Consider the following 27,980-nt stretch of genomic DNA (forward strand, 5'->3'; position numbering starts at 1 on the left):
AAGTCTCCAGATGAATGAACAGCTGCACAGCAAAGTATTTGAGCCAGTCCCCTTCCTCTAGAGGCTCACTTCATTTCAGGGTGGGAGATTTAATGCCAATCCTGCTTATTCTCCCAGGTTGATGTGTGTGTCAGGTTTCCATTAATCCTGTTTTAACCTCCTCCTTCATGTGCTTCTTCATTTCAAACTGCTCCTTCTCCACACCCTTTTAGTTCATGTCTTCTTCACTCCTTACCCTCTATTTCCATATTTCCAAGCACTTCCATTTCCCCTTTTTTTTGTTGCATTATTTGTGAAGTATTCTTACAGAACACCAACTCCTCCCTGCCCTCTGTGCACACGCAAACAGAACACAAACCCAAATGATCTTAATAAATTACAGGACTTGTAAAAAAACCCCACAGCTTATTTTTCAGCCTACAACAGTTTGCTGCAAAGCCATTTTCCCCAATTGTAGACAACATAATTACACACACACACACACACACACACTCTCCCCCTCTCAGGCAGTTGTTTGGCTGCCAGCCTGATAAATAAATGCCCACGTTGTAGGAGGGAACATTAGACAGGCAGTACTTTAAATCATTATATGAACATTAAAAGGCATATTTGTATTTTAAGATACTATTTTATTGCATTCAGAAGCCACTGGAAATATTTTTCTAAATTACCTGCTATAAGAGCTCTAAACTTAAAAATGTGTGAAAATTATAGTTCCCCGCCCCATCCCAATCCAACCTGTATTATAAAATAAACTTACTGACAATGCAGCCTTCTCCAGAAATAAAAACTTTCAGTATGTGCTTGGGGAGGTTTTTAAAAGGAAGGGGAAAGCTCACACCAGTGATAAATTTGGTCAGTAAAATTACTTTTATTCTTTTTTTTTTTTTTTAAATAGAAGGGCTTATACAATTGAGTATAAATATCTTTGAAGAACATGGAAATGAAATGAAAAAAAGTGTCTGGAAGGAATTTTTTTTTTTTATTGAGGAAGAGTTTACATCTCTAAGTTTAAGTATTCACCTACTTTTTGCTGCCTCCTGTTAACAGGCATAATGGAAATATTGCACTGAGCATATGCATGGAAAACACAGCTAAGAAAGCGAGGAATATGGTAAATACATTTCATACAACCTTAAAAAAATTCAAACAATCATACAACAAATTCTGAAGCACTTCTGTGATCTGCAATCTCAAGATGATGTTCACTGTTCTGAGGTGTTTACAAATTGACACTTTTTTCTTTTTTTTTTTTTGTAGAAAGATTTTGTATTGGTTAATAAAACCACAGCCTTAAAATTGTTGGCTTTCGGTTACAGAGGTAACAGAGAGGTATCATCTGAACTCACATCAGAGCTTTTGAAAAAAAATGGCAGCAGTACAAGCATGTGCCTCCTCCAGTGTCCAAAATTCTTTGTGGCTCTGCCATGGCCAAGGAATAGAGCAGTGCAGCTCAGCAAAGCAGCCAGTCCCCTGGAATACTTGGAGACACTCTGGCATCCATCCTCTTGTTTACTGATACAATGCTCTGCTAAATATAAAACGAAGCAGGAGACCCTCAACTAACCAAGAGAAGTCCCACACAAGTCCTGTCAATGTTGACTACACCTGGGAATTCATTAAGGAAAGAGGAAAACAGAATTATCTGACCAACCCATAAAGTAAATTGATAGAAATGCTGCTCTGAAGGTGGGAGAGAGAAAAGTTTCCATAACAGTACAAACAATGTGTTAGAAAGGATTTGCTCAGGGATGGTGTAGGTCAGATTGAAGACACAAACCACTGTACTTCCAACCTCGTTTCCACAAGAGTCTGCGCTGAGAAAAGGCTTATTTACATCAATTTTCAACTGCTTGTGGAAAAGCCACCCCAGATGTTTCAAACATCACTGTTCCTTCAGTTCACTGTGGGTCCATGTCAGAAACACCTTGAATAAACACTGGAGCACAAGGGACACAGAGTAGTCTGTGTCCAGTATGAAAATTATGAGCAGTGGAAGAGCAGCTTTTGCACACTTCAACATTTTATATTGCTCAGGCACTGAGGATCAATTACCTTCAGCACAGGAATTTTCCACCCGAGGTTTTGGCCAGAGCCACATGGGAAAAACTGGGCTACATTTTATCCTTTCACTTCATTAGAATTTGAATTTATTTACGTAAAAAGTAAGACAGGAGAAAGTTTTTGTATATTAACCCAACAATGGGTACCTTCACCTTGTAGTAAGGATGCCTTAGGCAAGGCAGCTGCATTTACTTCAGGAGCATGTATAAAATTCAGTGTCCTGGTATCAAACAGAAACAATAATATCAGATCATACAATGCCAGTACATTCCAGTGGGCTTTTGACTATTAGGTAAAAAAAAAAAAAAAGAGTCAAAGAGCTAAAAAAAAAAAAAAAAAATAATCCAAAACTTTTCACTTTAGTTCTGTTTAGAATGTTACACAATGAATAAATTACATCTTTCTGGGATAGTGTTGCTTTTGCTCCTCCATCTGAAAGAAATTCCAAGCTAATTAATTAGAGCAAGAAATTACATTGAGCAGGATAAGGTTTTAAATGAAAGAAATGACTTAGAAACACCAATCAAAGATAATTTGATTATGATTAGCTGTGCTGAAGTCTAAGTCATTAAAATTGATGAAGGATGTTTTTACACTGGTCTAGTCTATGTAATCCATTACCTACGCTATGCTCTGTACTTCAAGTCTAACAAACGGTATCTCATAATTCAATATTGAAGACTAAAATACTTCCAATGCACCACTTGCTTTCCTACACCAACATGTTTCCAATTAAAAAAACAAACCAAACCAAAAAAAAAAAAAAAGAAATCAGTAGCAAGTAGATTTGTGAAATTCTTCACTGGGAGAACTTTAGCTCACGTGAAACACCACCCCGAGTTTTACCTGCTCACCTCCTACACTGTCATGTTTAGATATGGCTGCTGCTTTATTCTGAACAGTCACTGTCCCACAAAAGTTACGCCCACAGTTGGTAAGGAATCATTCCCTGTGCTTTCTGACAACTGAGGCCTGCCCAAAGGAACAGGTTCTCTTGCTGTGCTCTCAGCTGAAGTGACGGGCGAGACGAGCGGACCTATAATCGACACGCAGCTGAACGAAGGAGTGAAGGATGTTCTTGTCCAGATTAGCAAGTTGTTCTCCTGAGCAAACTTGCTTTAAGTTATCAGGGGCTACAACCAGAAGATTGCAAAGTGCATGCAAGGTATCAAAGAGCTGTAACACCAGAGTGATCTGTGGGCAAGAGAAAAGAAAGAAAAAACAGATATAAATTATTAGAGTTGCTTGAAGTCTTGTAACAGCTTGTTCACCTAGGTCTTCAAAATACTCCCTCCTGACAGAGGATTCACATCCATCATCCTCTCCTCGTGTCTTACCTTGAAGTCTTTGGCACACTTCCTGTACTCAGCCACATCACAGATAGCCAACATGCCCCCCATGCAGCTGTAGGAGTATTGCTGGAGGTGTTCGTAGATGAGCCGATGGAAACGAACTCCAAGCTCCATCAAAACTGTGTCCACGTTCTTGCCATCCATGGAATTTCTGATCTTTTCCACCTGCTTTCTAACATAGCCACAGACCTTAACACAAGCCTAAATTTAAAACAAAATAAGAATGATTAGGTAACTTACTTTCTAGGAATCTGTTCTTCTCAAAGTGGTTTCCGTATCATAAGCCAAACATCAGCCACTAATCTTTAAACTCTCACAGCACAGCACTGAAATTAGTCACTCTCCAATTAACAATTTTCCAACAGTTTTTTATTTGCCACGTAAAGATGCAAAAATGTGAGTAGGAAGATGGATGCAAGACAATATTCAATTAAGTTATAGTTCAGAGCAGTTCAGAATAGAACAGTTTCATTTTGACTTTTAATTCAAACAATGATCAACCAAGGGGTGGGTGGGGAGGGGGAAGTGATTAAAAACTTTGTCAGCTGTAGTTATAAATTCAAATTAACAACCATACAGGCATCTTCACCATTCCCACATAGTAAAAGTCTCCACTTCTCCCATTCCCATCTGGGAATGCTCTCACTTCTTCCCAGTGAGTTTGTTCTCTACTCCTCCCTGTATTGTTCCCTAACAAGAGCCCAATGTGAGGCAGCCCTACAGCTCCTCAGAAACCCCCAGGCTGGGATTCAGACAGATTTGGTGGTCCAGACAGCACTGTGCAGTAAAGAATGTTCATGCAGTACCTGTGATGCTTTGTCATGTTCCTGCCACTCTGAGGGGAAAAACCACCCAGCAACCAGAGAGTACCTGATAATTGATTTTCTGAAACTGATAGCTCAAAGCTAATTATCAGCTAAAAGCCTTGTTCCAAATCTGGGCCTCTTGGGACGGGAAAGAATGTGCCAGTTCCTCCAGCACCTACTGATTTGTGTCTGACACTGGAGACAAAACTGCTCATGTTCATTTTCAGCTTGAGAAAATAGCCCACGACAGAGTTTGGAGGTGCTTGGTGCAGAATAGAAGTAAATTTAGCACGTGCACATGTTGTCTGAAGCATGTTTGGCAGGGAACATCCTCTACCTGATGACACTCCTGAGCTGAGACTTCAGTTACTTACATTAGTATATTGAATCAAAACATTGTTTTCATCTTCTGGTTTAAAATCTGTCTTCTTCTGCTCTGCAGCCAAGATGTGCTTCATCTGTCCAATCATGCAATTCAGTGTCCTTTAAAGTTACAAACACGGGTTGGGTTTGGAAGGGAACATTTTCATTTCCTTGATTTTTATATTTACACAAACTAACACGACTCTGTACAAAAGTCAGCAGCATAAAGCAATGAGGAAAAAGCCCAGCACCTAATACTTGACTAATTTACAGAAGATACAATAAATGCTTTTAGTGTGTCAAAGGAAATATTTCATTTAACAAACATGCACAAATACACACTCTTTTCTAGAGTTGCAATGTAATTCTATAGGGGAGATATGCTTGGTTTTTAGTGAGCAGCTGGAAAAAGAAGCATCAGCCCAAAAATCCCTAAAACCTCTTCCCTCCAAGTTCAGTGTCTTGGAGCACAGCACACAGCACACTGGCCAGCTGCTTTTAAAGGGGACACATTAATTGGAAGGTAATCCATTCAAATCCAGCTCTTCAGAGAAATTGGAGAGGATCCTTCAATGCAGAGGGAATCAGAAAGCTGAAGGGAGCATTCCAAAGGGTTTAGGAGAATTAGATCACATTGCATATTAGTCAGAAGCATCAGAACACACTTGGAAAGTGAAGGAGGGGTGAGGGGGAAGGAAAAACCTCTTCCTTTGCCAGAGCTTGGTATTTCTCTTGTTCTCACAAATCTAATGGAGTTTTACAGTGTCATTTATTTCTCCCTTATAGGATTTATCTGTTCAGAACATTATCTGAGGTCAAGGCCCTGGTTTCCTTTAAGTCCAAAGCAAAGGTCAAACAGCAAAGCAGCTGAGAGAGGCTGCAAACCTCTCCCAGTGCCTACCTTGGCCAGGAATATCCCTCTGGTTTTTCCCCCCCTTCCCTTTCCTTCATCTCTCTCACCCTTCCAACTTCCCTGAAGAAAATAGTCAAGGCCATTACAGGCATTGAAGGATTCAAGCCGGAGTGGGGTGGAGGGGACACAAATATATGTATCCAAAGAGGGAACAAACTCCTTTTTTTCCTATGCACAGAGCTCAGATTTGTATTTCAGGTGCACTTCATCCAACAATCCACACAGAAATTTAAGGAAATTATATCTTTCATTCTCCTCAATTTCCATTTGCAATAAATACTCCCAGAAGGCTGTTTACACAAAACACATGCTGAAAGAAAACTGGTTGAACTAATTTTGTTTGGCTAATAAATCACTTTTAGAGGTAGATTCAATTGCTGTGAATGGCACTCAAGAAGCTGCACTTGGACTTTTCCAGATTGGATAATGCTGAAAAAGCACCAATGTTTAGAAAAATTGCTTTATATTTTCAACTCAATTCCTTTAAGCAAGACAATCCATTCTCAACACCACCAGTGGCACCACAAAGCAGCATGAAAGAGGCACACAGACACATCTCACATGTAATGTTCATCTCAAAATTAATCTCTTTTGTATGGCTGAAACACTAATTTTTTTGAATTCTCCATCCACAAACCTCTGAACATACTGTTCTCCAACTTGTTCTCACAAGTCTTGCTATCACTTTTAAAAGATTAATTATTTTATACACAAACTATTTTAATGCTGATGACCAACCTGTATCTGTCCAGATCTAAGCTCATGGCCTCAGTGCTTGAAATATTTCAAACTTTGTGTTTAAATCTCTAAGGTCATTTGCAGCAGGAGCAGCTAAAAATCTCAATTGCCACTTACACATCCCCTGTTTCCACCTTTCTTTCTGCACTTTCAGAAAATAATACACCAAATCAAAAGTAGGGCATCACACAACAGCTCCATTTCCCAACATTAAGCTTGTTAGTTTATTATTTGCCTCTGCTGCAAAACAGCTGTGATTTTAATTTACAATTTTTATAGCTATCCCCTCATTTATATTCTGAGAAATAGAAAAAAGATTAAATGAGTCACAACCTCAAAGCAAGTCAATGTCAGAATCAAAATTATTCCAGGTCTACAGACTTCTATGACTGGGTCTAATCCATAGCACTGCACAGATTCCAGCAAATCATCTAACCTATTTTTGTCAAACTTTGCTCCTAATGGAAATCCTGTAAGTGTTTAACCTATTTCAATCATCATTTCTCCCTCTTTTAAAGTAGAAAAAAAGAGTTTGAGACAATAAGGTAAAACTGAACTATTGCACTCTTACAACATAACCATCTTTAAACACCCTTCCAGAAGTATTTATGGGTCAGAAATGTGCCATAGAAAAGATGACCCTCTAACCATATAAAATCTGAATTTCCTATGCACAATAATGCATGTTTATCATTTAAAAAAAAAATTAAAATATCAATTTTGCGTTCAGGAATAATTCATGCTTAAAAGGACAGTTAACATGCATCAGAAAGGAGTTTTACACAAATTAAGAATTAAGAGAAAGTTTAAATCTCTACTTACCTATCAATGCCCATATCCAGCTTCACTTCCATTTGTTCTATGATATCCTTTTTCTTCTGAAGGCATTCAGATAATTTAGGAGAGGAACTGCAATGGTGTGACAGTGTTAAAATATCAGGACAAATTTCTCTGCTGGGTCTGCTGCTTACAACAGGATTCAGTGAAGATTTCCCATCCCATCAGAAAGGACCCCAAGGCACAGCCACAAACCCCCTTTAGTCCTACCTGGAATGCAGCAGTGATGTCTCCAAGGAAAAATTGCTTCTCCTACCTATCAATACTCTTGGAGCTCACTCTCCTTCATTAGTTTTCAAAGGAACCAATTTAACTTCCCTTCTTCCCCCTCCCATTATGGCATTTTATCTTCCACAATATCAAGTTGATCTACTCTGAGCATAAACTCCTCTTAACAGAGATGAGGAATGAAAAAAAATTGCTTTCTTTACCAAAAAAACACCACTCACATTGGAAATATTAATCAAAATAAAGGTACCTGATTAATGGCATCAGATGATCATTGAACTGCTTGTCAAATAAATGGAAAATTGTATTGGCCTGGTGGACAACATCCAAGAAATACAGATTTGCATTCTTTGAATCAGAAGAGGGAATGCCTAAAGCAAAGGAGGTTTCATTAGGATTGTACAGATATGCAGTTCTTATAATTAGCATGATGACTTTTTAAATATGCAGAATTTTTCCATGAATGCTTAAATCACAGGCTTAAGAGTTTCAAAAATTCACAGAAGTGCCATATATAGGGTACTTCTCACAGCTATATTGGGTAACAGGCACAGAGAAATATCTCACTGTTAAAATTTCTAAAAGCACAACAGGACAGTCAATTTAAAACCTCCTTCAGAATGGGAGTTTAATTTTGCCATTAAAAAATGACAGGTTCTCACTGTCAAGATTTTAATTTCTTTTAAAAAGCAGTTTTCTTATTTATTGCCACTCTAAAAAGCAGAAACATACAAACAAGCACAGAATTCTTATGAAAATTAAGACACTAAGCCTTAATATAAAAATATTCTCTTGTTATGACACAGAGAACAATTAAAGAGGCAGAGAGTGCTGATGTCCCAATTCCTGTGATAAAAATGTTTTTGAAGACAGAAGCCTGTTCCCATCTGAGCACCAATTCCCCAAATGAAAGTTACACTTCAGAAGACATTAAATGTTGACTCCAAAACACATAAAATTTCATTTAACCAACACACTGTGAACAAGGCCAATCAATAAGGCACAGCAAGGACCTGCAAAGATCCTCTGTACAGAAAGGCCAAGGAGATGAAATGCTCAGAGAATTCTGTACTCACCAGCAAGGCCTGTTTCTAATGCATAATCGATGTGTTCAGTGCATAAGAACTCTACAAGCATAGAAAAAATTCTGAAAGCATTCTTGGGTAAGTCAGAGGGATCAGAGAGCTTCAAAGAAAAAGGAAAAAAATTATCCTAAAGGTCAGTTCTACATAGATTTGAAAGTTTATTTGATATGGCTCAGGGGATAAGCTTAAAATGTAACAAGTATTCCAGAATAATTGGAATTTTATTTTAAGTGAAAAGTATCCATATAGAGAATTATAGGAACAGCCTTTAGTATCAATAAACCCTTCAGCATTTACAAGTAAACTTAAGCTGCCACAGATGCTACAAGAAGCAAATCTATAAAGTTTCTAATAATAATAATAAAGGAAGATATTAATTAATAGTCCTTAAAACACAGTTTTTCAGATGTAATCTTAGGAATTACCTAAACCACTGGATGCTGGGAATATGCATACAGAAGAAATTACTTTATTCATTCCCTATATTTTTATTTTTTTAATAAAGAATAAAGGCCACAGGCCACAGTGAGAACCAGGACAGTGGGTTAAGCTGGACCTCCAGTTTCTGTCCTTTTATCACTGCAGTAAAACTAATGCAGCTGAAGCTCAGCTCCATTTGGGCCAGTTCAGCTGGAGCCAATGGAGCAGGAACACTTTTATGAGGTGAGGCAATGCCCACATTTCCACACAGCACCTGTACTTTGATGAGCTGGGAGCAACGTGGGATTTGGGACAGCAACCTGTCAGTAAATCCCCTTTCTAAAGGAAAACGTGGCAGGGCTTTTGGACATAAGAGATACAGCTTTGGTTTTTAAGGAATTGGGTGAAGGCTTTTATGAGTAAGAAGGATTACTATTGCAATTCAAGTTAATTTACACAACAACACTCACGGATATTTCTGCAGTTTTTCCCCCCCAAAACCACAAAACCCCCAACAACAGACATTTACAAACACTGAAATGTTTCAATATATGGTTACATTCAGAACTAACAACTTATTTTTCCTGAAGCAGTCACAGTTGGTGCAGTGCATCTGCACACATTTGCTATGTGACATAAATATCACAATTAAATAGCCAGGGATATGTGTACCTTCTCTTTTGCAAAGTGGGTTGCCTTGTCCACAAACCCCTCAGTTCTAAAACCCTAATTCTAAAAATCTCCTTATATGCCAAGATCCATCAGGGTTTCCACCCCAATACAATTATTCTTAGACCAAATATGAATAAATCTGATCCCAACAGGAAGGCAGGGAAAAAAAAAGGTTGTGCACACGTGGAAAAAATTAGTTTATATCTTGAATTAACAACTGTTTCTAGCAACTGGGATACTGAGAAAATTAATGATCCACCTGTTTGTCTTACAGGCAGTGGTTTCACCACTAGGAAGGAGGTGATCCCAGGGTGTGCAGGTAACACTGCTGTGTCTGTACCCTGTTCTATCTTTGGCCTTGCTAGGTTTATAAAATACTAAAACCTCTAAATGTCTGAAATGCTAAGTTTTTCTGCCCTCAGCTCATTTGGAATGTTAGAGGAATTAAAACTTGTTAGAAATCAGTCTGTTTAGCTAATAAAAAAAAATCACTAGCATTTAAGATTGCAATTGAATTTCAAGGGCTTTCATTTACCCTAAGTGCCAGACAAATATGACTGACAGGCAGTAAAAGCAGCAATTTAATCAGAAATAAAATACTTTTTTTTTGTTGTTAGACCTAAAGCATTTAAAGAACACTGGAGGGTAAACAATGTTAAAGACTATTTTTCTCATTAGTGATCATTCACCAAGGCAAGAAGAAATTACACTTGACACAGGAAAACAAGTGTTGAACTGTTCACTGTATTTTTAAAGCAGGAAAAGAAAACCACACTAAAGGCTTCTCGGGTCTTGGGTGTAATTCAGTAAGAAAAGCAATGTAGGTAGTAAATTTAACCATCCTCACTTCTTCAAAAAAAAATATTAAAATAGTATTAAAACCCACAAAATACAGCTAAATGCACATGTAAGAGCAAACTCTGCTCCACTACCACCCTGTTCCCATGGAAAAAAACCCAAAAGATAATTTATTTAACAACGTCCTCCCTTATTCTTATTCCTCAATCAAAAATTTAACCCCGAGTTAGGATTTCACACGCAAAATGAAGATCACAGGAAGCAAACTCACCCTGTGACATCTTTCAAAAGCTTGTTTGGTTTCTTGCAAGAGGTTAACCACCACTTCTTGTGACAGGAAAGTTTCCCCATGTGTGTCAATGCTTGGCCCCAAGGGTAGGTTTGTACGTTGCCTCAATCTCTCTTTGAGGTCTTGAATGCTGGAACAGAAACATTCCCAAAGAAGAATTCACTGGATGGAAATTTGGCTACTGAAATTCCCCAACAATTTAGGACATTTTAGTTGTTAACTTAAAAAAAAAAACCAAACAGGACCCAAGACACAGTTTAGGATATGCAAGCATTAAGACAAGTCTTGCAAGCTTTAAAAAACATTGCCATTAAATGCAAAACTCCCACCTCTGATTCCACCATCAACTGTGTTCTACCAGGGCTCGTTCACACGTGGGACCAGCTACTCCCCTTTGTGGGATAAGAGTAATTTCAATGGAATCCTGTGGCACTTATGCTCCATGGACAAAGTTTAGCCTCCATACACTGTCACACTGCACTTTCAAAGCACTAATGAGAACTTTCCATCTCATCCACACCCACAGATCCTCTCATCCTCAGCAGTCCTTTATTTAGCCAAGCATGCTCCGACACATTTCCATGCATAAAACAACCCAGAAAGTTACTCACTACGGTAAATTTAATTTTCCCCAAGAAAATTAAATTTTCATTTTTTTTTTTAATTACTTTGCTGCTGCTTTTTCCACATCACTTCTCATTCCTGACACACTGAGCTCTTTGAAAGGCACAGTAGCCTCACCACCTCTGCTTCACACGAGTTTAAATCCTTCCTATCCCATTTCTCACTACTCCTTTCTTAGTTTCTCTACCCTGAGGATAATGAAGTCTTGTTTTACCTTTCTCTAAGTCCATTGCATCTTCTGGGCTCACTAAGAGCTTTCTCACTGACATTGCTATGGTCTTTTCCCCTTCCTAGGTCTTGGGAGGGGAACCACAAGACCTGGGCAGGTGAAAAAAAATGTATGCTTTTAGATACACACATATACATGCTTTAGGTACCTTAGTTTTGCTTCAGTCCTTTTGTGGATCTGGATCCTAAGTTGAAACATAGGTTGAACTGGTATTTTTCACTTCCCATATGTATAAATACCATGCATCACCTTTCACATGTAACACACTTTTTAGCAGAACATAAAGTGAAAGTAAATTACAAAAAGTTGTAGGTCTTTTGCAGTTCATCACTGTACATCTGACAGGGCAAATAGGACATTTCTCTCCTCACCACCTCCCTTCCATCTTAAAATCATGGAACTTCCCAGAAGGAACTTACCCTCCAGTGCCAATGGACCTCTTCTGGTGGTTTTTGGAATCATAATAGCGCTGCAGAATCATTGCACTCCTGCTTTTCAAATAACCAATTTCCACCTCAATGTAATTCTCCAGGTAGGAAATGAAAATGGATTTGATAAGCTTAGACAAGAAAGTCTGCTTATCAGTACCCAGGTTGAATTCCATCAATTTGCTTGACAGATTAGTGGTTCTTCATGCAAAAGAAACAAAGAAGGGGAGAGGGGGAAAAAAGGCTGAGTTTGTAAAGTGCATCATATGTTTGTAAAGTACACAGCACAACAGAACCCTGCAAGGCTTGGGGCTGTTCTACATTTAAGGAAAGAACTTCCCATAATTCAGGTTTAACTACACACAGCACAACTGCCATCAAGTTGCCAGTGAGATGGGTAGGTGTGGCTTTTGCACAGTTTTGAAAAGACCATTAAAGATCACTGCACTCAGTACTTCCCATTAAAAATAATAATGGCAATTTGAAGTTTTCTTTAGGAAAGCCACCATTGCAGAAGTTAATGGCCATATCATTTTTTTTCAATTTTTATGAGAGGTTTCCATTTCTGGCTCCTCTTTCAACATCTTGAGAATCAATCCATCTATCACAAGAGAATATCTACAACAATAATTTCGCCATTGATATATAAATACCTTGTATATAGATCATAGAGATTCTTTAGATACTGTTCTGCATCTGATTTCCTGTGTTCTTCTAGCTGGTCCTTTACATAACCCTGTGGAATTTGGTACATCTGTTAGAAGATCAACTGACAACCACAGGTTCTTAGATCATTAACCACTTCTTCCTAGATTATATATAATTTCCTGCAAAATTTATGTCTTACTTTAGGTAATTCATCTATCCTTTGTTTTTAAATCTCTAATTTACACATCCAGCATTATCTACAGAGAAAGTTAAATGCATCTTTTAGAAGAAAAGTATTTAATAATAAAGGCAGTAATGTGTGAAGCAAAGACAAAAGGCAGATGGCTTTGAAAATATGCTTGACCAACTAACACCAAATCCCCTCGTTTTAAGAATCAAAAGCACCAGAGGCCTCAGGGCATCTCTGCAGTTGACAGTAAGCAAAGGAGATGGTTCTATATTTGCTTATCATAATACAGACACAAAGCAGATACAAGCTTAGAGTCTTCTTGTCATTGACTATTTGGACAAAAGTATTATTTACCATAACATACTAAGTCCAAACTGACACAGAAAATTGGGGTTGAAACACAAGCTCCATCTCTTCACCATTAAGGAAGACATCTACAGGGAAATTGCTTTTTGCAAGGGATGTCATGTTGTTGACTTTAAGCACTTAAGTGAGTGTATTTGCAGGATGGAAAACTTAACATTTTCAATTATTCTAGATTTTCATATAAATATTGCATTAGCTGCAAGACAGTATTCACAACATAAGTTATTTTCACTTATTCAGTGAACACACATGACACCCAATCCCAAGAATGAGCAAATTAAAGATGCTTATTAAACTTCTTTTCCTGACATATTCTTGGTAGGGGGCATAGAGAAGAAATCAAATACACATATGACATCTCATGAATTACCCAACAATATTCCCTAATAATTTTACATATTGAATTTGAGTATTTTCAGTCACCCTGTATCCAAAGCACAAGCAGCTTTATTTAATATAGGCTTGATTATCTGTCTGAGTTGTTACAGAGCAATGAATATGATTCTACAAGGTTACAAATATTGTAAATTCTCATTAGCTGCTGTTACTGGATAAAATATTTTTTTATTAAAAGTTTCCTCGATGAACTTCAACATGTTAGAATGTGAAATACCTGAAGTTTAACTTCAAAGATATTTTGAATGAGTTTGGCTAGCACAGTCTCTGGATTGCTAAAGATTTCTCCAACTTGCTTATTCACTCTCTGGCAGAGAATGGCTGCATCTTCAAAGACATCATTCCTCAGGAATGCTCCCTAGGGATTTAAAAGCACATTTCACAATAGATTTACAACCACCTATAGGACTAAATAAATCAGCACCCAAAGAGATACACGTAAAACAAACTCCATTACCTCTTGACACTGTTTTATATACACATCAACACAGTGGGAATAGCCCTGTGGAAGGAGAAAAACAACTCAGTGTTAAAGCAGTGCAGAATGAAATCAAGCAAATAAAACACCTGTGAAAGTTATTGCAAAAAAATTGAGATTCATTCAAAGTGTAGACTTTTCCAAACTCATTTTTGTCACAGATCTAACATACCTTCACTGACCACCACTACAGGAATACACACAAGTTTCAACATTCTTTCTCAAACATAAAAGTTCACAAACATGCAGGAAAAGATTAGCTTAGAATGTTCTCCACTGATGTTGCCTCCAACCCTCCATCATCTGCCCCCCTTTATTCTCTGTCATCTGATTTCAGATGGAACATCTGGGTATTTTTGAAGTTATACATTTTTGAAGTTACACATGTCATCTGAGATGGTGGTTGTTCCCATGCAAGATGTTCACTTGAAACAGGCACTTGTTGTACCACGGGTTGTTTTATTCATGTACTCAAATTAAACCCCTCAGTTTTTACCTTAAAATGAAGCAAAACTGCTGCTACTTCTCTCATCCTGGAGATTTCTCCTCTCCGCTGTGCACTGGTAAACTCTTGAATTAACTGGCACTCTAAATCGTGGTACTTACCTGGAGAGAAAAGGGGATAACAACAAAAATCCATCAGGCACTGACAAAAACTGTAATACTGACAGTATTGCTTACTTCCCTAATCATCTTTAACAATTCAAATATAGGAATATGGATTGAACTGCATAGATAACTTACTTGCTATCTTCGATTTTACTTCAGAAAACCTGTTAACAACAAAAAAAATAGCATGATTAAATTCAAATCCACATCACAAGAGGAATCACAGGCATCCCAGAACATTAGTAAGAGGCACTCTACTTAAAAATGAAAACATGTAACACAAAGATGACAGAAAAGTTCCCCGCTTTATACCCCTAAAAACCTACAAGCATCTAATTCAAATCTAGCATTAAGTCAGCAAAGCAAAATTATCCCATTAAAAGTCTGTTAAGCAGTTTAGGATGTGTATGTAAAGATGATCCTACAACATGAGCATGTGAACACAAATTTGAGAATAGAGGAGAGGGAAATAAGCACACAATCCAGCTCAGCAGCTGCATGAATCACTAAGCACAGCACCAAAGGGGAGACAAGGGAAGCATCAGGAAACTACAGCTATGTGAAGATTTAGTTTCTTAAAAAGATGTGCAGATAGATTTTTACCTATCAAAAGGCAGTTCCTGTGCAATCAAATGCAGTTTCTGAATGATATCAGCTGCCTCTTTAATCTGTTGAGAGGAAAACATGACAGAATTATTAAAGAAGGTCTGATTGTGGGCTATTCCTTTCCTACCCCCCCTGTACAATTTCATACCCATAGTTCCTATTTCTAAAGCTGGCTGAGTTGACATACCCATGGAAGAGATCAACCCCTTCAAGCTCCTGTATGTACTTTTAAGATGCTTAAGGTATTTTTCTTTAACACAAAGTTATATAGGTCAAAACATGGTGAAAAGTCTTGCTGCATGTTCCCATTAGGCAGGTCTGTGGGGGTGTGTCAGCTACCTGGACAAAAATCTCTTCACTGCACTAGGCCAACAGAGCTTGAAGACCAAAAGATTCCTCAGGGATGATTAGATCACACCTAGGTAGAGCAGTCTCATGGAAATCTGTACCCTCCCATTTGGGAATAAAGTATATAACTGTAACACAGAGCTGTGACATCAAATTTCAATAGTAATTAGGATGAAAGTCTTACTGACTCACACCCAACCAGAAGAGACCTCTGTTGAACTCAGAAGGGAAATGGCTCGTCAACCCTGTCAGGGAAAGCACTGGGAAATGCTTTAAAACTGATGAAATTGGCTGTATCTAAAAAAGCCATGACCTTGCTCAACACTCAGAGAGGAGGAAGGGGAAAAAGGGGATCAAAGCAGAGCATTCTCTCAAGGAAGGAGAAACAGAAGCTGCATTAGAAATTATAAACTCTGAGGTCCAAAGCAAAAACCAAGATGAAAGTCAGTTAATTACATAGCTACAAATTAAGAATAGCTGTATAAACACAAAGGTTAACAAATAAAGATAACACAGCATGCAAATTTGTGCTCTGTCCTTGGTAGCAAAACCTTTTATCATTTATTCTTCCACCATGGATCAGCATGGGAAGTGCATCTAAGTAGTGCTTAGTGACTTCAGCTCCATTGGCCTCAATAAAATGACAGAAAACACCAATCTGAAAATGTGGGGGATGCAGTTGGCTGCAGCTGAACCTCAGTGGATTTAAGCCCAGTGTTGGCTGGGCCAAACCGGACACAGCTCTGGGATGGTTTTACAGGCTTTACTGAGCTGTCCTGGGGATTAGAAGGCTCCTCAAAGGGGCTGGTGAATAAAGGTCTGTGTATTGGGGGTACTGACTGACAGTGGCTGAACGTGAGCCAGAGTGAGCCCAGGAGGGCAAGAAGGACAATGGCACCTGGCCTGGATCAGCAATAGTGTGGCAGCAGGACCAGGGTAGTGATTGTCCCCCTGGGCTGGGCACTGGTGAGGCCTCACCTGGAATTCTGGGGTCAGTTTTGGGTCCCTCGTGACAAGACATTGAGGGGCTGCAGTGTGTCCAGAGAAGGCAATGGAGCTGGGGAAGGCTCTGGAGCACAAGTGTGATGAGGAGCAGCTGAGGGAGCTGGGGGGGCTCAGCCTGGAGAAAAGGAGGCTCAGGGGGGACCCTCTTGGTCTCTCCAACTCCCTGCCAGGAGCGGGGATCCAGGTGGGGGTCGGGCTCTGCTCCCTGGGAACAAGGGACAGGATGAGAGGAAATGGCCTCAGGTTGTGCCAGAGCAGGTTTCAATTGGATAGTAGGAAATATTTTTTCACAGAAAGGGTTGTCCATCCCTGGCACAGCTGTCCAGGGCAGTGTTGGAGTCCCCATCCCTGGAGGGATTTAAAAGCCGTGTGGATGTGGCACTTGGGGCCATGGGTTAGTGGTGGGCTTGGCAGTGCTGGGGGAATGGTTAGACTTGAGCATCTTAGAGGGCTTTTGCAGCCTGAATTATTCTATGATTAAAACCTTTATAAGCTGACACAATGGAGAACATGGAGACTATGCAGTTTATCTTGTTCCTCCTGTTAGTGATGATCCAGGGAGCTGAAGTGAGAGGAAAGGAAGCATCCAAATCCTATTCTCCCAGCACTCAGAGCGGGCTGGATTAAAACTTTGCAAGAATAGAACCAGACACACAGGTAAGAATGGAGAGCACAGGCATCACACGAGGTTGGTTGTTCAGCAAAAATAGGGGCACTCAAAGTATATCCACTCTGATTATTAAGAGCAGCTTATGTTTTGAACTGTCAGCTCACAATAGCCTCTTAAGTCAAAAGCAGCCACGCTCCTCAAATAAATCCAATGAAAGAGCAGTTATTTCTATTGGCTTACAGCAACCCTAATACCCAACAGTTGTGATCAATACTGATGTCAGTAAATAGTCTATATATCAGCAGTTATTCACCAATGCTATAAAATAAAAAACCCAAAACCAAAACACTCAAACAAAAAAAAAAAAAAACAACAAACCCACAGACACAACATTTTCTTTGTCTCCTCTTCACACAACAGCTGTTAACAAACTTATATTTTATTGAATTCAGGGCCTTTTCTTAAGCACAGCAGAAGCCATGACAAATCAATCCTCTGTGGTTTCTGCTTAAACCCGGACATATTCAATTTTTAATTGAATCAGCCTTCTGTAAACTATTAAAAACAAAATAAATATAGATTCTATAAAATATCACTGGCAAAAAATCACCCTGGAAATCATGGAGAAATAAGAGAATTTTAACACAGCACATTTTTATGCACAACTGAAAATGGAATAATGTTGAGTACAGAACATAAGAAGAGAAAGGGACATATAAGAATAACAGTAAACACATTAAGCAGGACAATGTTATTGCACAATAAACAAATGAGCTGCTAGATCATTTTGACAGTTTAATTGCATTAACTGGAGTGATTTGCTCACTTCAAGACTCTTCAGCACAGGAGAAACACTGGTCAGCTGGTACCACAAGGAAAATTGTAAGGATTCAGAGGATGAAGACACAATACATAGGATGGGACAATACAGGAGGGAAAACCTTCACAGAGGTGACAAGGTAGAAGTTAGACCAAGAGAAAGCAATATGGGAAGCAACAAATTGAGTGCAGGGGGGAAAAAAGGAATCCAATGGACTTTAAGAACTGACACTAGTGAGAAAAATATCAGTTAGGAAATAACTGCATTATAATTCATTTTGTGCCTCTCCTTTCACAGTATCTCTTCCTCTTAATGCCTCAAAGAAAAATCCACATTTGCGAGGGCTGGCACAGCACAAAAAAATCTTAACATCCTCCAAAACACCATCTAAAACCCACATCAGTTCAAAGATCAGAAGACACTGACAAGGCACTAAGGTTTTACATTTAAGAATATTTGTTACTATCTCACACTTCAGAGCTATTTTTAGTTCAGAGATGCATTAAGGTGTAACAGCACATGTCTAGGCAGGTTCTTTTATAAACACTAGTTTATTATTAAAGTAGGAGGCAAGAAGTTACAGAATCCACTTGACTGAAATTACCTCAGTAAGCTAACTTGTATCCAGAATTTCTTGTTTGTGTTCCCACACACTTCCCCTACAGACTGGCACAAGACTTACAGCCTTTACTATATTTGTCTTCCTCCAGATTTGCTGAATAGCTTGTTATTCTTCAGGGATGTATAAAGATCCATTTGTTTACAAATTTCCAGCTTTACCCTATTTATAAACCTGATTTTTCTGATCCTCCAACAGGGTGGATTATGAAACTCTAATTTACAAATAAAATGAAAGCTGAATTCTATGAGACTCTTGAGCAGACAACACATAATTCTCTAACTTATGCTTTGTTATTTGCCACGCTGTCATTAAATTTCTTTAAAATACATGTTTTATTATTATATAGGAAAAAAAAACGGAAAACTTTACCTAGATCTGGAAAAGGCTGGTCAGAGAAGAACTTTCATTATGTTGAAACCTCTCTGTTTCCTTTGGAAGTCAAGGAAGTTTTTCCTGTGCTCCCTCTTGAATTAGGGCAAACTATCAACTGGTAATTACCACCTATCCACAGCCCATGAACTGAAAGTCAGGGAATACAACTGCATGAAATGATGAGTTTTTCATTTCCCTGAGATACCTCCAGCTCAGTAGAGAGGGGGGGTGACTATTAACCTGTTCACAGGTCTTCTATGAGCTGCATTTCAATCACATATTTCTTTGCTGAATGTGCAAACCAAGTTTTTGCTGTTCCCACATTATTATAATTTTTTCCTGACTACAATCCTACCACTGCACAGAATTTAAGGAGAGAGGGAAGATTCTTCAGGACACACCTAAAAAAACTCAAAAAACCACCAAACCAACAACTCTAAAGAAAACTCCACCAAGCCAACTCTACTTAATCTGCATAGGGAAACTTAGTGCTCTTTTGTCTACAGCTGGATTATTTCCTTCAGTTTATTTCTATTTGCCACACCATTCAGCTTGTATTTGCTTCATGAACACACTCTTGAAGCATAAGAAAAACAAAATGCTTTAACAGTTCTTTGAAGTTTTCCTGCCTGGTTCCTCTAAATTCCAAGGGTGGAGACATAACCACAGGACTATACAAAGCCCCAAGGCATGCTGTGACAAAAAGGTATCCAAGGCCAGTGGACTGACCCAACAGAGCAAAGTTTCACAAAGAAGTTGCATTCAGAACTGTTCTGCATTACAGGATGGAACTGAGGCAAGGGGTTCAAAGGGAAAAGGCAGATATTGTGTGGACTCCAAAGTTGCCCTCCCAGCGTTCCTCAAATCTCCGATAATTTCATAAAATGAGAAATGCCAACATTGCCACCTTAAGCATCGCTGAATACAAATGCTTTATCAGCAATCTGCAGCCCAGTGTTGTTCATTTACATTTCAGAACAATGCCACTTTAACAAGTCAGTCACCCAGTGGTTTGAAGTCTGACCATGGTAAGTCATGGTAGCAGCTTGTAATTAGGGCAGCACCGCTCGTTGCTTTGAACTGCTTTCATCCCGCTGACAGCTCTTACCTTTTCAGAGTTTGTAAAAACATCAGACTTCAGCTCTCCATCCAGAAACTCATTAAAGTATTTCATCAGCTTCTGAGCCTCCACAGCCCGTTGCCGTGGCGTGTTTACCCCCTCCAGTTGGTCGCCAAGGTGACAGACCTTGGTTGCTACATAGCTGATGTGCTCATCCAGCTCTTGGAAATGTTGGAAGGCAACCTGGGAGAACAGAGACATGGACACTAAACCCATGATTTCCATTTAATGTACTCCAGGAAACACTAGATTTACTCCAGTAACAGGCACTGTGAAAGCAGGTGCTGTGTCTCAGAATCACAGGCCTACTCAGAACCACTAATGAATTACACACATCCCATTAGTGTCTTCCTTTAAACTGCTGTGAAGATTCACTACTTTCACCATCACTAACACTCATTAATGGAACATGCAGATAAGTCCCCCTTGACAGGAGAAATTGTTTTCCATCAAAGCCTCTTTACTCTTATCTCAAAGAGTAGCACAGTGTACCAAGAAACGTTAAAGGAGCACACGATGCTTTTAAAACTTGCACAGCTTTGCACTGACTCTACTCTTCAGACTTTACCTGGTTGCTTTTCTGCAGCTCTTGCACTTTCTTGGCAAATTCCTTTGCTTCCTTCTGGCATTGCTGTTCTAGTTTCTCCACCTTCCTCTGAATCCTTTCATCCATTACCTGTAATTCTTGGATATGATTTACGAATTCTTCCAATAATCTGATTTAGAACAAAATACAGGAAAACACACTTTAGTTTGAAACACACTGTCTTCTGCAGAGAGTTTAAAACACCTTGAAGGAAAGAACTTGCCAACAAGGCTGATATAACCACAACTTAAAAAGGCTCTTTTGTTTTAAAGTCTATCCCCCTGGCTGTGCAGCACTCAATGCCTACATAAAAACCGTGTATGGTAGGCCAAGGGAATGTAGGGGGATAACTAAATTCCAATCACTCAAGAACGTGGCTCAAAATCCTTCTATCCCCATCTTCCCCTAATAATTCTCATAAGGACAAAAAGAGCTCAGGCCACTAAATCCCTTCAGTGGAAGGGCTACAAAGGGAAAATATTTTCTACTGTACATGTTACTGTAAAGTTGTAAATCAGCATCCTATTAATAGGCAATTAATACACAGTTTAATAATGTTGGTTTGATTGATTTCATTTCTTCCTATACCCATTTTAAGGCTTTTTCTGCCCTTTCCCATCACTTTGATTTTTCTTTCAGACTCACAGTTTACTCTCCCCAATCGCAGTACACCTCAATGCATTCTTAAATTCCCACTATTATCTTCATTCCATTCTTAATGTCTCTCTCTTTCTCACTCCTGTTCTTGCCCATTCTGTCCCCTTCCTGTCATCTTTTCACTTCTACTTTCCAAACATCCCAGTCACTGATGCTCAGGGAATGATTATTCCCAGATCCTCCAGAGCCATGAAACTCATGACAGTAACTGAAAACATCTGAACCATTACAGAACTCTGCTGTCCAGGTTTAATGTCCAAGCAGAAGAGGAGAGGAAATGGGAAGTCCTCAGGGAGCTACTTCTGGATTACTCAGGAACCTGCATTTTCACAAACACTCTGTTCAGAAGGTGGATGTGAAGCCCTCCAACCTGTGGTGCTGCTGCAAGGCAGAATGAGCCCACTGCTCCTCTCCTGGCTTGCCAAGTACAGGCTACAGACTTGCAGCAACCAGAAAGAAAAAGTAGAATGGATTATTCCACCCTCACAGACTCCTTCCCTGCTTGCCAGAAGCCCAAGAGGAAGCACATTGCATTAGATTCCACAGAAAACCACAAGGAACAGGTCCAAGTTTACAGAAATATATTTAAAATAAAATCTGAACGATAGTGACACACAGCACACTTTCAAACAAAACCCTAGGGAAGTGCAGAGAGTTTCTATTAATTTTAACAAACTGCTTCAACCTGGGGTTTGTTTTTTAAACAGATATTGTGCCAACTCAGCACTTATTCAGCCACAGTACTCAATATAGTGAGAGAGGAAGGAATGCTGAAGCAGAAGAGGCAGCTGCTGGTCAGGTTTCTCAAAATATAAATAAAGACTCCAACACACTTACAACCAAACAAAAGCAGCATCTTCTAAAAACAGAACAAAAAACATATACCAAAAGATCTGGGTTTTTTTTTATATTAATTTTGGCTCCCTTCCCAATACTAGAACATGCCACAAGAAAAATATTAACTGCTGCAGAATTCTCCTACTTGTCCTGAAGAATATGAAGGTGTATCACAGAAGTTAACACAGGCAAACCAGCAGAAATGTAGAGGATCTGTTAAAATGAACTGGTACTGCTACAAATTATCCACTACTCTAAAGTAGATCCTAGGAAAAAGTGTGGAGAAAGAGCTCCAGGAAGCAATGTTGTGTCTTTCCAGGCTTCTTCCTGCTTAAATCACATGTAAAGCTCTGCACAGGATACAGGCCCCAGACTGAATGTCGAGGGTTCAGCACCTTGCTAGAAATCCAACAATATCCTTCCTCTTCTTGTGTGCCTCCTGAGAGCCAGACTGCTCCAGGAGGAATGTCTTTGGCCATGCTAATAAAGTGTTTTCTATTTGCTTTTGAACAGCAACAGCTGGTCTATGAAGTTGGCTATTCCTAAATTTCTGTAGCTCAGGTTACTGCAAACCATCTCAATCTGGAATAGGATCACGTGGATGAGAAGTCCCCAAGGCACAGCTACTGCAGCTGCTGATCTCCCAAGTTATAAGCACGTGGAAAATGAGAACACTCAAGTTAGTTGTGTCTCTAAAAATATCACCAATACTGGTACAAAAGCTAAAAAGTAGCACTATTTGAAAGGTACTCTTTCAAGCAAAAGAAGATCCAGGTAGATCCAGAAGTCAGAATAGCTTATCATGGGATCACATCCCTAGAGCTGCCTTTCTTCCCACCCTACCTGTTTGTGCTGTTTGTGCTGTTTGTTTGCACCAGGATTGCCAACTATGGGGTCTTAAGACAAGGCAGCTCAGGGAGCTGAAGTAAGAAACTCATTAAATTAACTATCACAGCAGTGAAGCCTCATGTTATGCTTTAGTCCAGCAACTCCAGTGCTTTGGAACATTTGTGTCTGACAAGGACAAACAACACCAAATTTCCTTCATTTAAAAGGTCTTAATCGGAAAGTGACTTTCCCTATTCTTGTCACTGAGTAATTAGTTCTGAATAATCAACTCATGGTCACAAATTTTAGCAATTCTCCCAAATGAAAACCTCCTTGGACACACAGCAACACCACATACGGGCTTTTTGTTACATGTGGAACGAAATAGTACAATCAGAGACACATTCACTTTGACCATTATGCAGTTTGGTTTTACCTTTTCGGATCAAAAGCTTCTCCACCTCTGGAACCTCCTCCAGGTGTTCTCCATGCCAGGCGTTCAATGTATTCATCTGCCACAAAAGGCTCCTGGCCACAGAATAAAAACCTCCTTACAATGTGCCACAGCAGGTTCTTCCTTAAGCAGCTGCTCACACATCATTTTGAAAGTGTTTAAAAGCCTTATTACAATCAAGAGGAAGCGCAGTGCTGACAATTACCCCATCACCTCTTAGCTTTAATATTTAATTTGAAGAACACTGTTCTTAATATGGTGACTTTGAACATCTAGTCTAGATTTTAGGATTTGCTGCAGGTCTGTGAGCTGGCTCTAAACGACCTTATTTCCAGCTGAGCCTGTGCCTTGTCCTGACTGAGTGTCCCCCCCGTGCAGCAGCTCTGCTGGTTTGGGATGTTACATCACCAGCCATCAGCTGCACAGCACAACAGACAGGAGAATTCATCTGTCTGAAGAAATTCTGTGGAAAAATGAGGGTTTTTTTTTTTTTTTTTTTTTTTACAGTGGTTCAACCCTCTGGTGCAGGTCACAACATGGCATCACAGCCAGAGCTGGCCAAGGCGCTGCCCCGTGGCAAAACCAGCACCAGATGCCACCGGACATTGTGCAACATCCAACTGCAGCTGCAGGAACGAAGCAGATAAAAAGGGAAAAACAAATCATACAAACACATGAGGGACTTGACCTTCCCCAGAAGGAAAAACAGGGTATGAGGGATGCTAAAAGCTCAAGGTTATGCAAGTTTCTTCCATATTTGCTGGTTCTTCCCTTAAAATACCGCTCCAGGCTGAAGAGTTAAGATTATTTCTCCACTCAGCGATGTTTCCTGAAGGCAGAAACCTCATTTATAAAACCAACATCTCCTGTTTTGGCTGGCACAATACTTACACCAGCTCAAACATTTCATCACATGGTTAATACTAAATTACTCTAAACACAGTCCAACATTTATCCTTAAAAAACCAGTATTTATCACTTCAGCTTCACCGGTAATTTAGCAGCGTTGAGTAGGTGCTAAGCTCAGCACATCTAAAATTAGCAAGTAAATTAGTCCCACAACCATCAGGATTTCATAGAAACCTTTTAAATTACACACAGTAACAGTTTTGAAAGTGTGAAACAACCCAAAACAGAGCTGGGAGTGGCTCTGGTTATTAGAGGTATTTGCCACAACTGATGGCATTTGCCATTTCTGATGATGATGACGTGTGACCATGCTTTTGATAAAGCCTGGTCTTAAAAAATGAAAATAATAAAAAATAAACAGGTATAAAATTGGTTGTGGTATCAATATGTCTGAAACTTTGTCACAAGTAATAGGGAGGGAAAAAAACCAGCATTATAGAGTTAGTTTAATAGCTAAAACCAAGGGTTAAAAAGCACATGTTGCCAGTTCAAGGTCTGTTTTCTCAGAAACAAATTATGCCCCATCCAGGCAGGCCCAACCATTAAAGAGAAAGATTAAAGTTTTTTAAATATACTTTGCAATATACTGAATCCTGCTGGATGGGGCAGAAATTTCACCCTTTCAACAGATCACCCAGTAACTCCTCATGCACAGACTGACTCGAATAACTGTGTTTTACTGGTTAAACTGCAAAAATAACTGCTTGATGCTGCATAAAAACAATTTCCCTACAAGTCACTCATCTCTTTAACCAAATTCCTCCTTATACAAAACATGAAGCTTCCTTTACCCGAATCCTCTTCACCAAAAATCAAAATGCCATGCTTTCATACCAGTATAAATCCTCTCTTTATTCCACCTTTGCATCTGAAAGTTTGGGAGCATTTTTGCAAGTTTAATTATAGGTGAACTATTTGATACCGTAACATTCCCTTCAGGGGAGTCATCCAGCTTCCCAATTACCTTAGGGCTCTTTGCAGCACTTCTTTACATGAAAATCACAATCTTTCCTGCAGCTCCCTCCCTTGCATCCCAAAAACGAGCCAGGCACATGGCAAGGAACACTGTGGCTGACCCCATATGCAGGTGTAACATTTCAAAGGGGCATAACCTGGAAAATACCTGTTTTTCAAGAACACTTGCATGGGACAGCCATCCTTCAGTTCTTTATTCATATAAATATATCACATTTATATCATGTAAATCATGTTCTGTATTATTTAAGGAACAATAATTGCAGTGGATATTATATGAAGAATATTGATCAACAGAGGGGAAAAAAAAAGAGCTTTTTCTTCCAAATTTCCACAAAGGCTGTGCTAAAAATAATCTACTTGATTTATAAAGAATAAATGAAGTTCAACAGTGTCTTTCTAAGACATGATTTCCCAGATTCCACTGCAGATCCAAAACTTTTAGTTCAGTTTGTATATCGTATCTTCCACATCCATTTGCTTTTTTAAAATGTTATCTTGATAACAGGGGTTAACCCACAGCAGACAGCCTAATTCCTATTTTAAGTCTCCTATCCTGTCCTGCAGAAATTGCTGAAAATCAGCTATTACAAATGTCATTTGCAAGTCCTTTGCCTGTTATCAGATGAGCCCCAACAGTCAATTTTTTCCCAGCTTTGAACTTCCCTCTGGCTCCAGATGAATTAGTGTGATCCCCTCCATTCAGCCAATACTCCTGATTTAATAAGAGATAGGCCTCAAGTGCATGATAACCTGGTTTGATCTGGTCTTTATAAATGAAATTATACTAACAGCCAAATTAAAAACCAGTTTAGAAGTAATAATTGTTAACTTATGCTTTAAGTGATGCGAGGGAGAATGGAGTCCACGTTGTGTCCGTTTTCAGCACAGATCCTGCTACACAGTGTCACATATCCGGAATGAAAATGACTGCAGAACACACAGTCATGAAAATGCAGTAATCAAATTCCACCCTCAGCACACAGGCAAAGGGTTACTCCCATAGCAAGCACATTTTCATGTTCTGATGTATAAGGAAGCAACTTCAAACTAACTTAGTAGGCAACATTGAATTAGTGAACGCCAACAAAACCTCTCTTGCTGAAAGAGTAGTGAAAGCAGGAGAGACAGAAACACTGGATTTCATGTTGGAAAACATAATTTCAAGCCCAGTCTCTAGGCAAAATTCTCACCTAATTTGAAACTTAATTGCAAAATGGAGCAAATTGTTGCATGGCCCAAAGCAGCTAAAACATAAGAGTTTACTTTCTGTATCCAAGTTACCCACATCCAACATCCCACAAAGAACAGAACTGCATTGTCATTATGTTGAGAAATAAATGGGCTCCTAGAGAGATACAGAGAGGGCACAAAACCTGGCATCCAGCTACTTGGAACACAGCATTTCAGTCCTGCTATTTTTTTAGAACCACGCAAGCCAAATGATGTGTCATAACACTTCTGTGCCATAACTGTGATTCATAAATTCGAGTGCACACAATGCATTTATCATAAACCACAGATATAGGATCTTCCAGAGAAACAGGAAGACCTTCCCTGCAGGCTGGGCAAAGCATGTCCCAGTGACAGCCCATCAAATGAACAACTGGCTCATGAGAGACCTGGAGAGCAAATGCAGGACACCTGGTGATGACACCACATCCCCGTGCACGAAGGGGGGGACACACTTTTTGTTTATCACAGGTCACATCATGAGAGCTCATGGTCCAGGCCAGGAGTTGGAGTCACAGACACCCAGAATGGTTTGGGTTGGAAGGAACCTTCAAGATCATCTCATTCCACCCCCTGCCACGGGCAGGGACACCTTTCACTATCCCAGGTTGCTCCAAGCCCAGTCCAACCCGGCCTGGGACACTTCCAGGGATGGGGCAGGCACAGCTTCTCTGGGCAACCTGTGCCAGGGCCTCCCCACCCTCCCAGCCAAGAATTCCTTCCCAATATCCCATCTAACCCTGCTGTGTGTCAGTTTGAATCCATTCCCCCGTGTCCTGCCACTCCATGCTCTTGCCAAAAGTCCCTCTAGACCTTTCCAGTGGGCTCCCTTCAGGAGGGAGATGATCCTTGTAGGTCCATTCCAGCTCAGGACATTCTGTGGTTCCACGAGAAGGATCTGACAGACTCCTGCCATTCCCGCTCCTGCGTGGCCTTGGGTGAGCAATTCCCTTTTCCGTTCCTCGGTTCCACAGAGGGAGGGCAAAGCCATTTCCTTATTTCCTTGCAGCAGGAGCCGCACTGAGACACCCCAGAGCCGGGGTCAGAGGAGCGTGTTCCTCTGGCAGAGGGAGGCAGAGGGAGCGCGGGGCCGGGCCTGGCATGGCCTGTCACCCCGGGCAGGGAACGAGGGAGCGAAGGAGGGAACCGCAGCCCCCCGGCAGGGCCCGGGCGCCCCACGCTCCCTCAGCCCCACACACCCACCCCCCGCTCCCTCAGGTGCCCCCGCACGCCCCGCGGGGAGAGGCCGCCGCATCCCCTCACAGCGAGCCAGCCCAGCCCGGCCGCCGCCTCCCAGCCCCGGAGCCGCCCGCACCCACCTCGAAGAGCTCGGCCGTAGTGGCCATGGCCGCGGGGAAGGGAGGCAGGGAAGCAGGGAGGGCGGCGGCCCCTCAGCGCCCCTCGGCCGCCGCCGCCGCCCCGCCGCGGCCGCCCATTGTGTCCCCCGCCCCGGCAGCAGCAGCGG

The 27,980-nt window shown here is 40.2% G+C and overlaps 1 protein-coding gene across 2 annotated transcripts; it reads right to left on the minus strand.

Annotated features, from left to right (window-relative positions):
• Nucleotides 1-847: 847 nt before the first annotated feature.
• On the minus strand, nt 848-27,972 carry EXOC5 (exocyst complex component 5). Of its 2 annotated transcripts, XM_051768812.1 has the most exons (19): nt 27,835-27,972; nt 23,381-23,472; nt 20,605-20,752; nt 20,025-20,219; nt 15,137-15,201; nt 14,669-14,697; nt 14,421-14,530; nt 13,904-13,948; nt 13,664-13,804; nt 12,500-12,582; nt 11,838-12,047; nt 11,567-11,602; nt 10,548-10,695; nt 8,378-8,486; nt 7,552-7,672; nt 7,059-7,145; nt 4,597-4,705; nt 3,402-3,617; nt 848-3,258 (listed from the first exon to the last, which is right to left on the minus strand). In XM_051768812.1, the coding sequence occupies exons 1-19, from the start codon at nt 27,859-27,861 to the stop codon at nt 3,070-3,072; spliced, it is 2,160 nt and encodes a 719-aa protein (XP_051624772.1). In that variant the 5' UTR covers nt 27,862-27,972; the 3' UTR covers nt 848-3,069. The 2 variants fall into 2 exon arrangements, with proteins under 2 accessions (XP_051624772.1, XP_051624773.1); XM_051768813.1 differs by lacking the exon at nt 11,567-11,602 and having other exon boundaries at nt 27,835-27,970.
• Nucleotides 27,973-27,980: the final 8 nt, after the last annotated feature.

This window comes from Manacus candei, unplaced genomic scaffold (genome assembly GCF_025592945.1).
Source record: "Manacus candei isolate 608988 ecotype Guabito, Panama unplaced genomic scaffold, ASM2559294v1 h1tg000097l, whole genome shotgun sequence".
NCBI classification, from domain to species: domain Eukaryota; kingdom Metazoa; phylum Chordata; class Aves; order Passeriformes; family Pipridae; genus Manacus; species Manacus candei.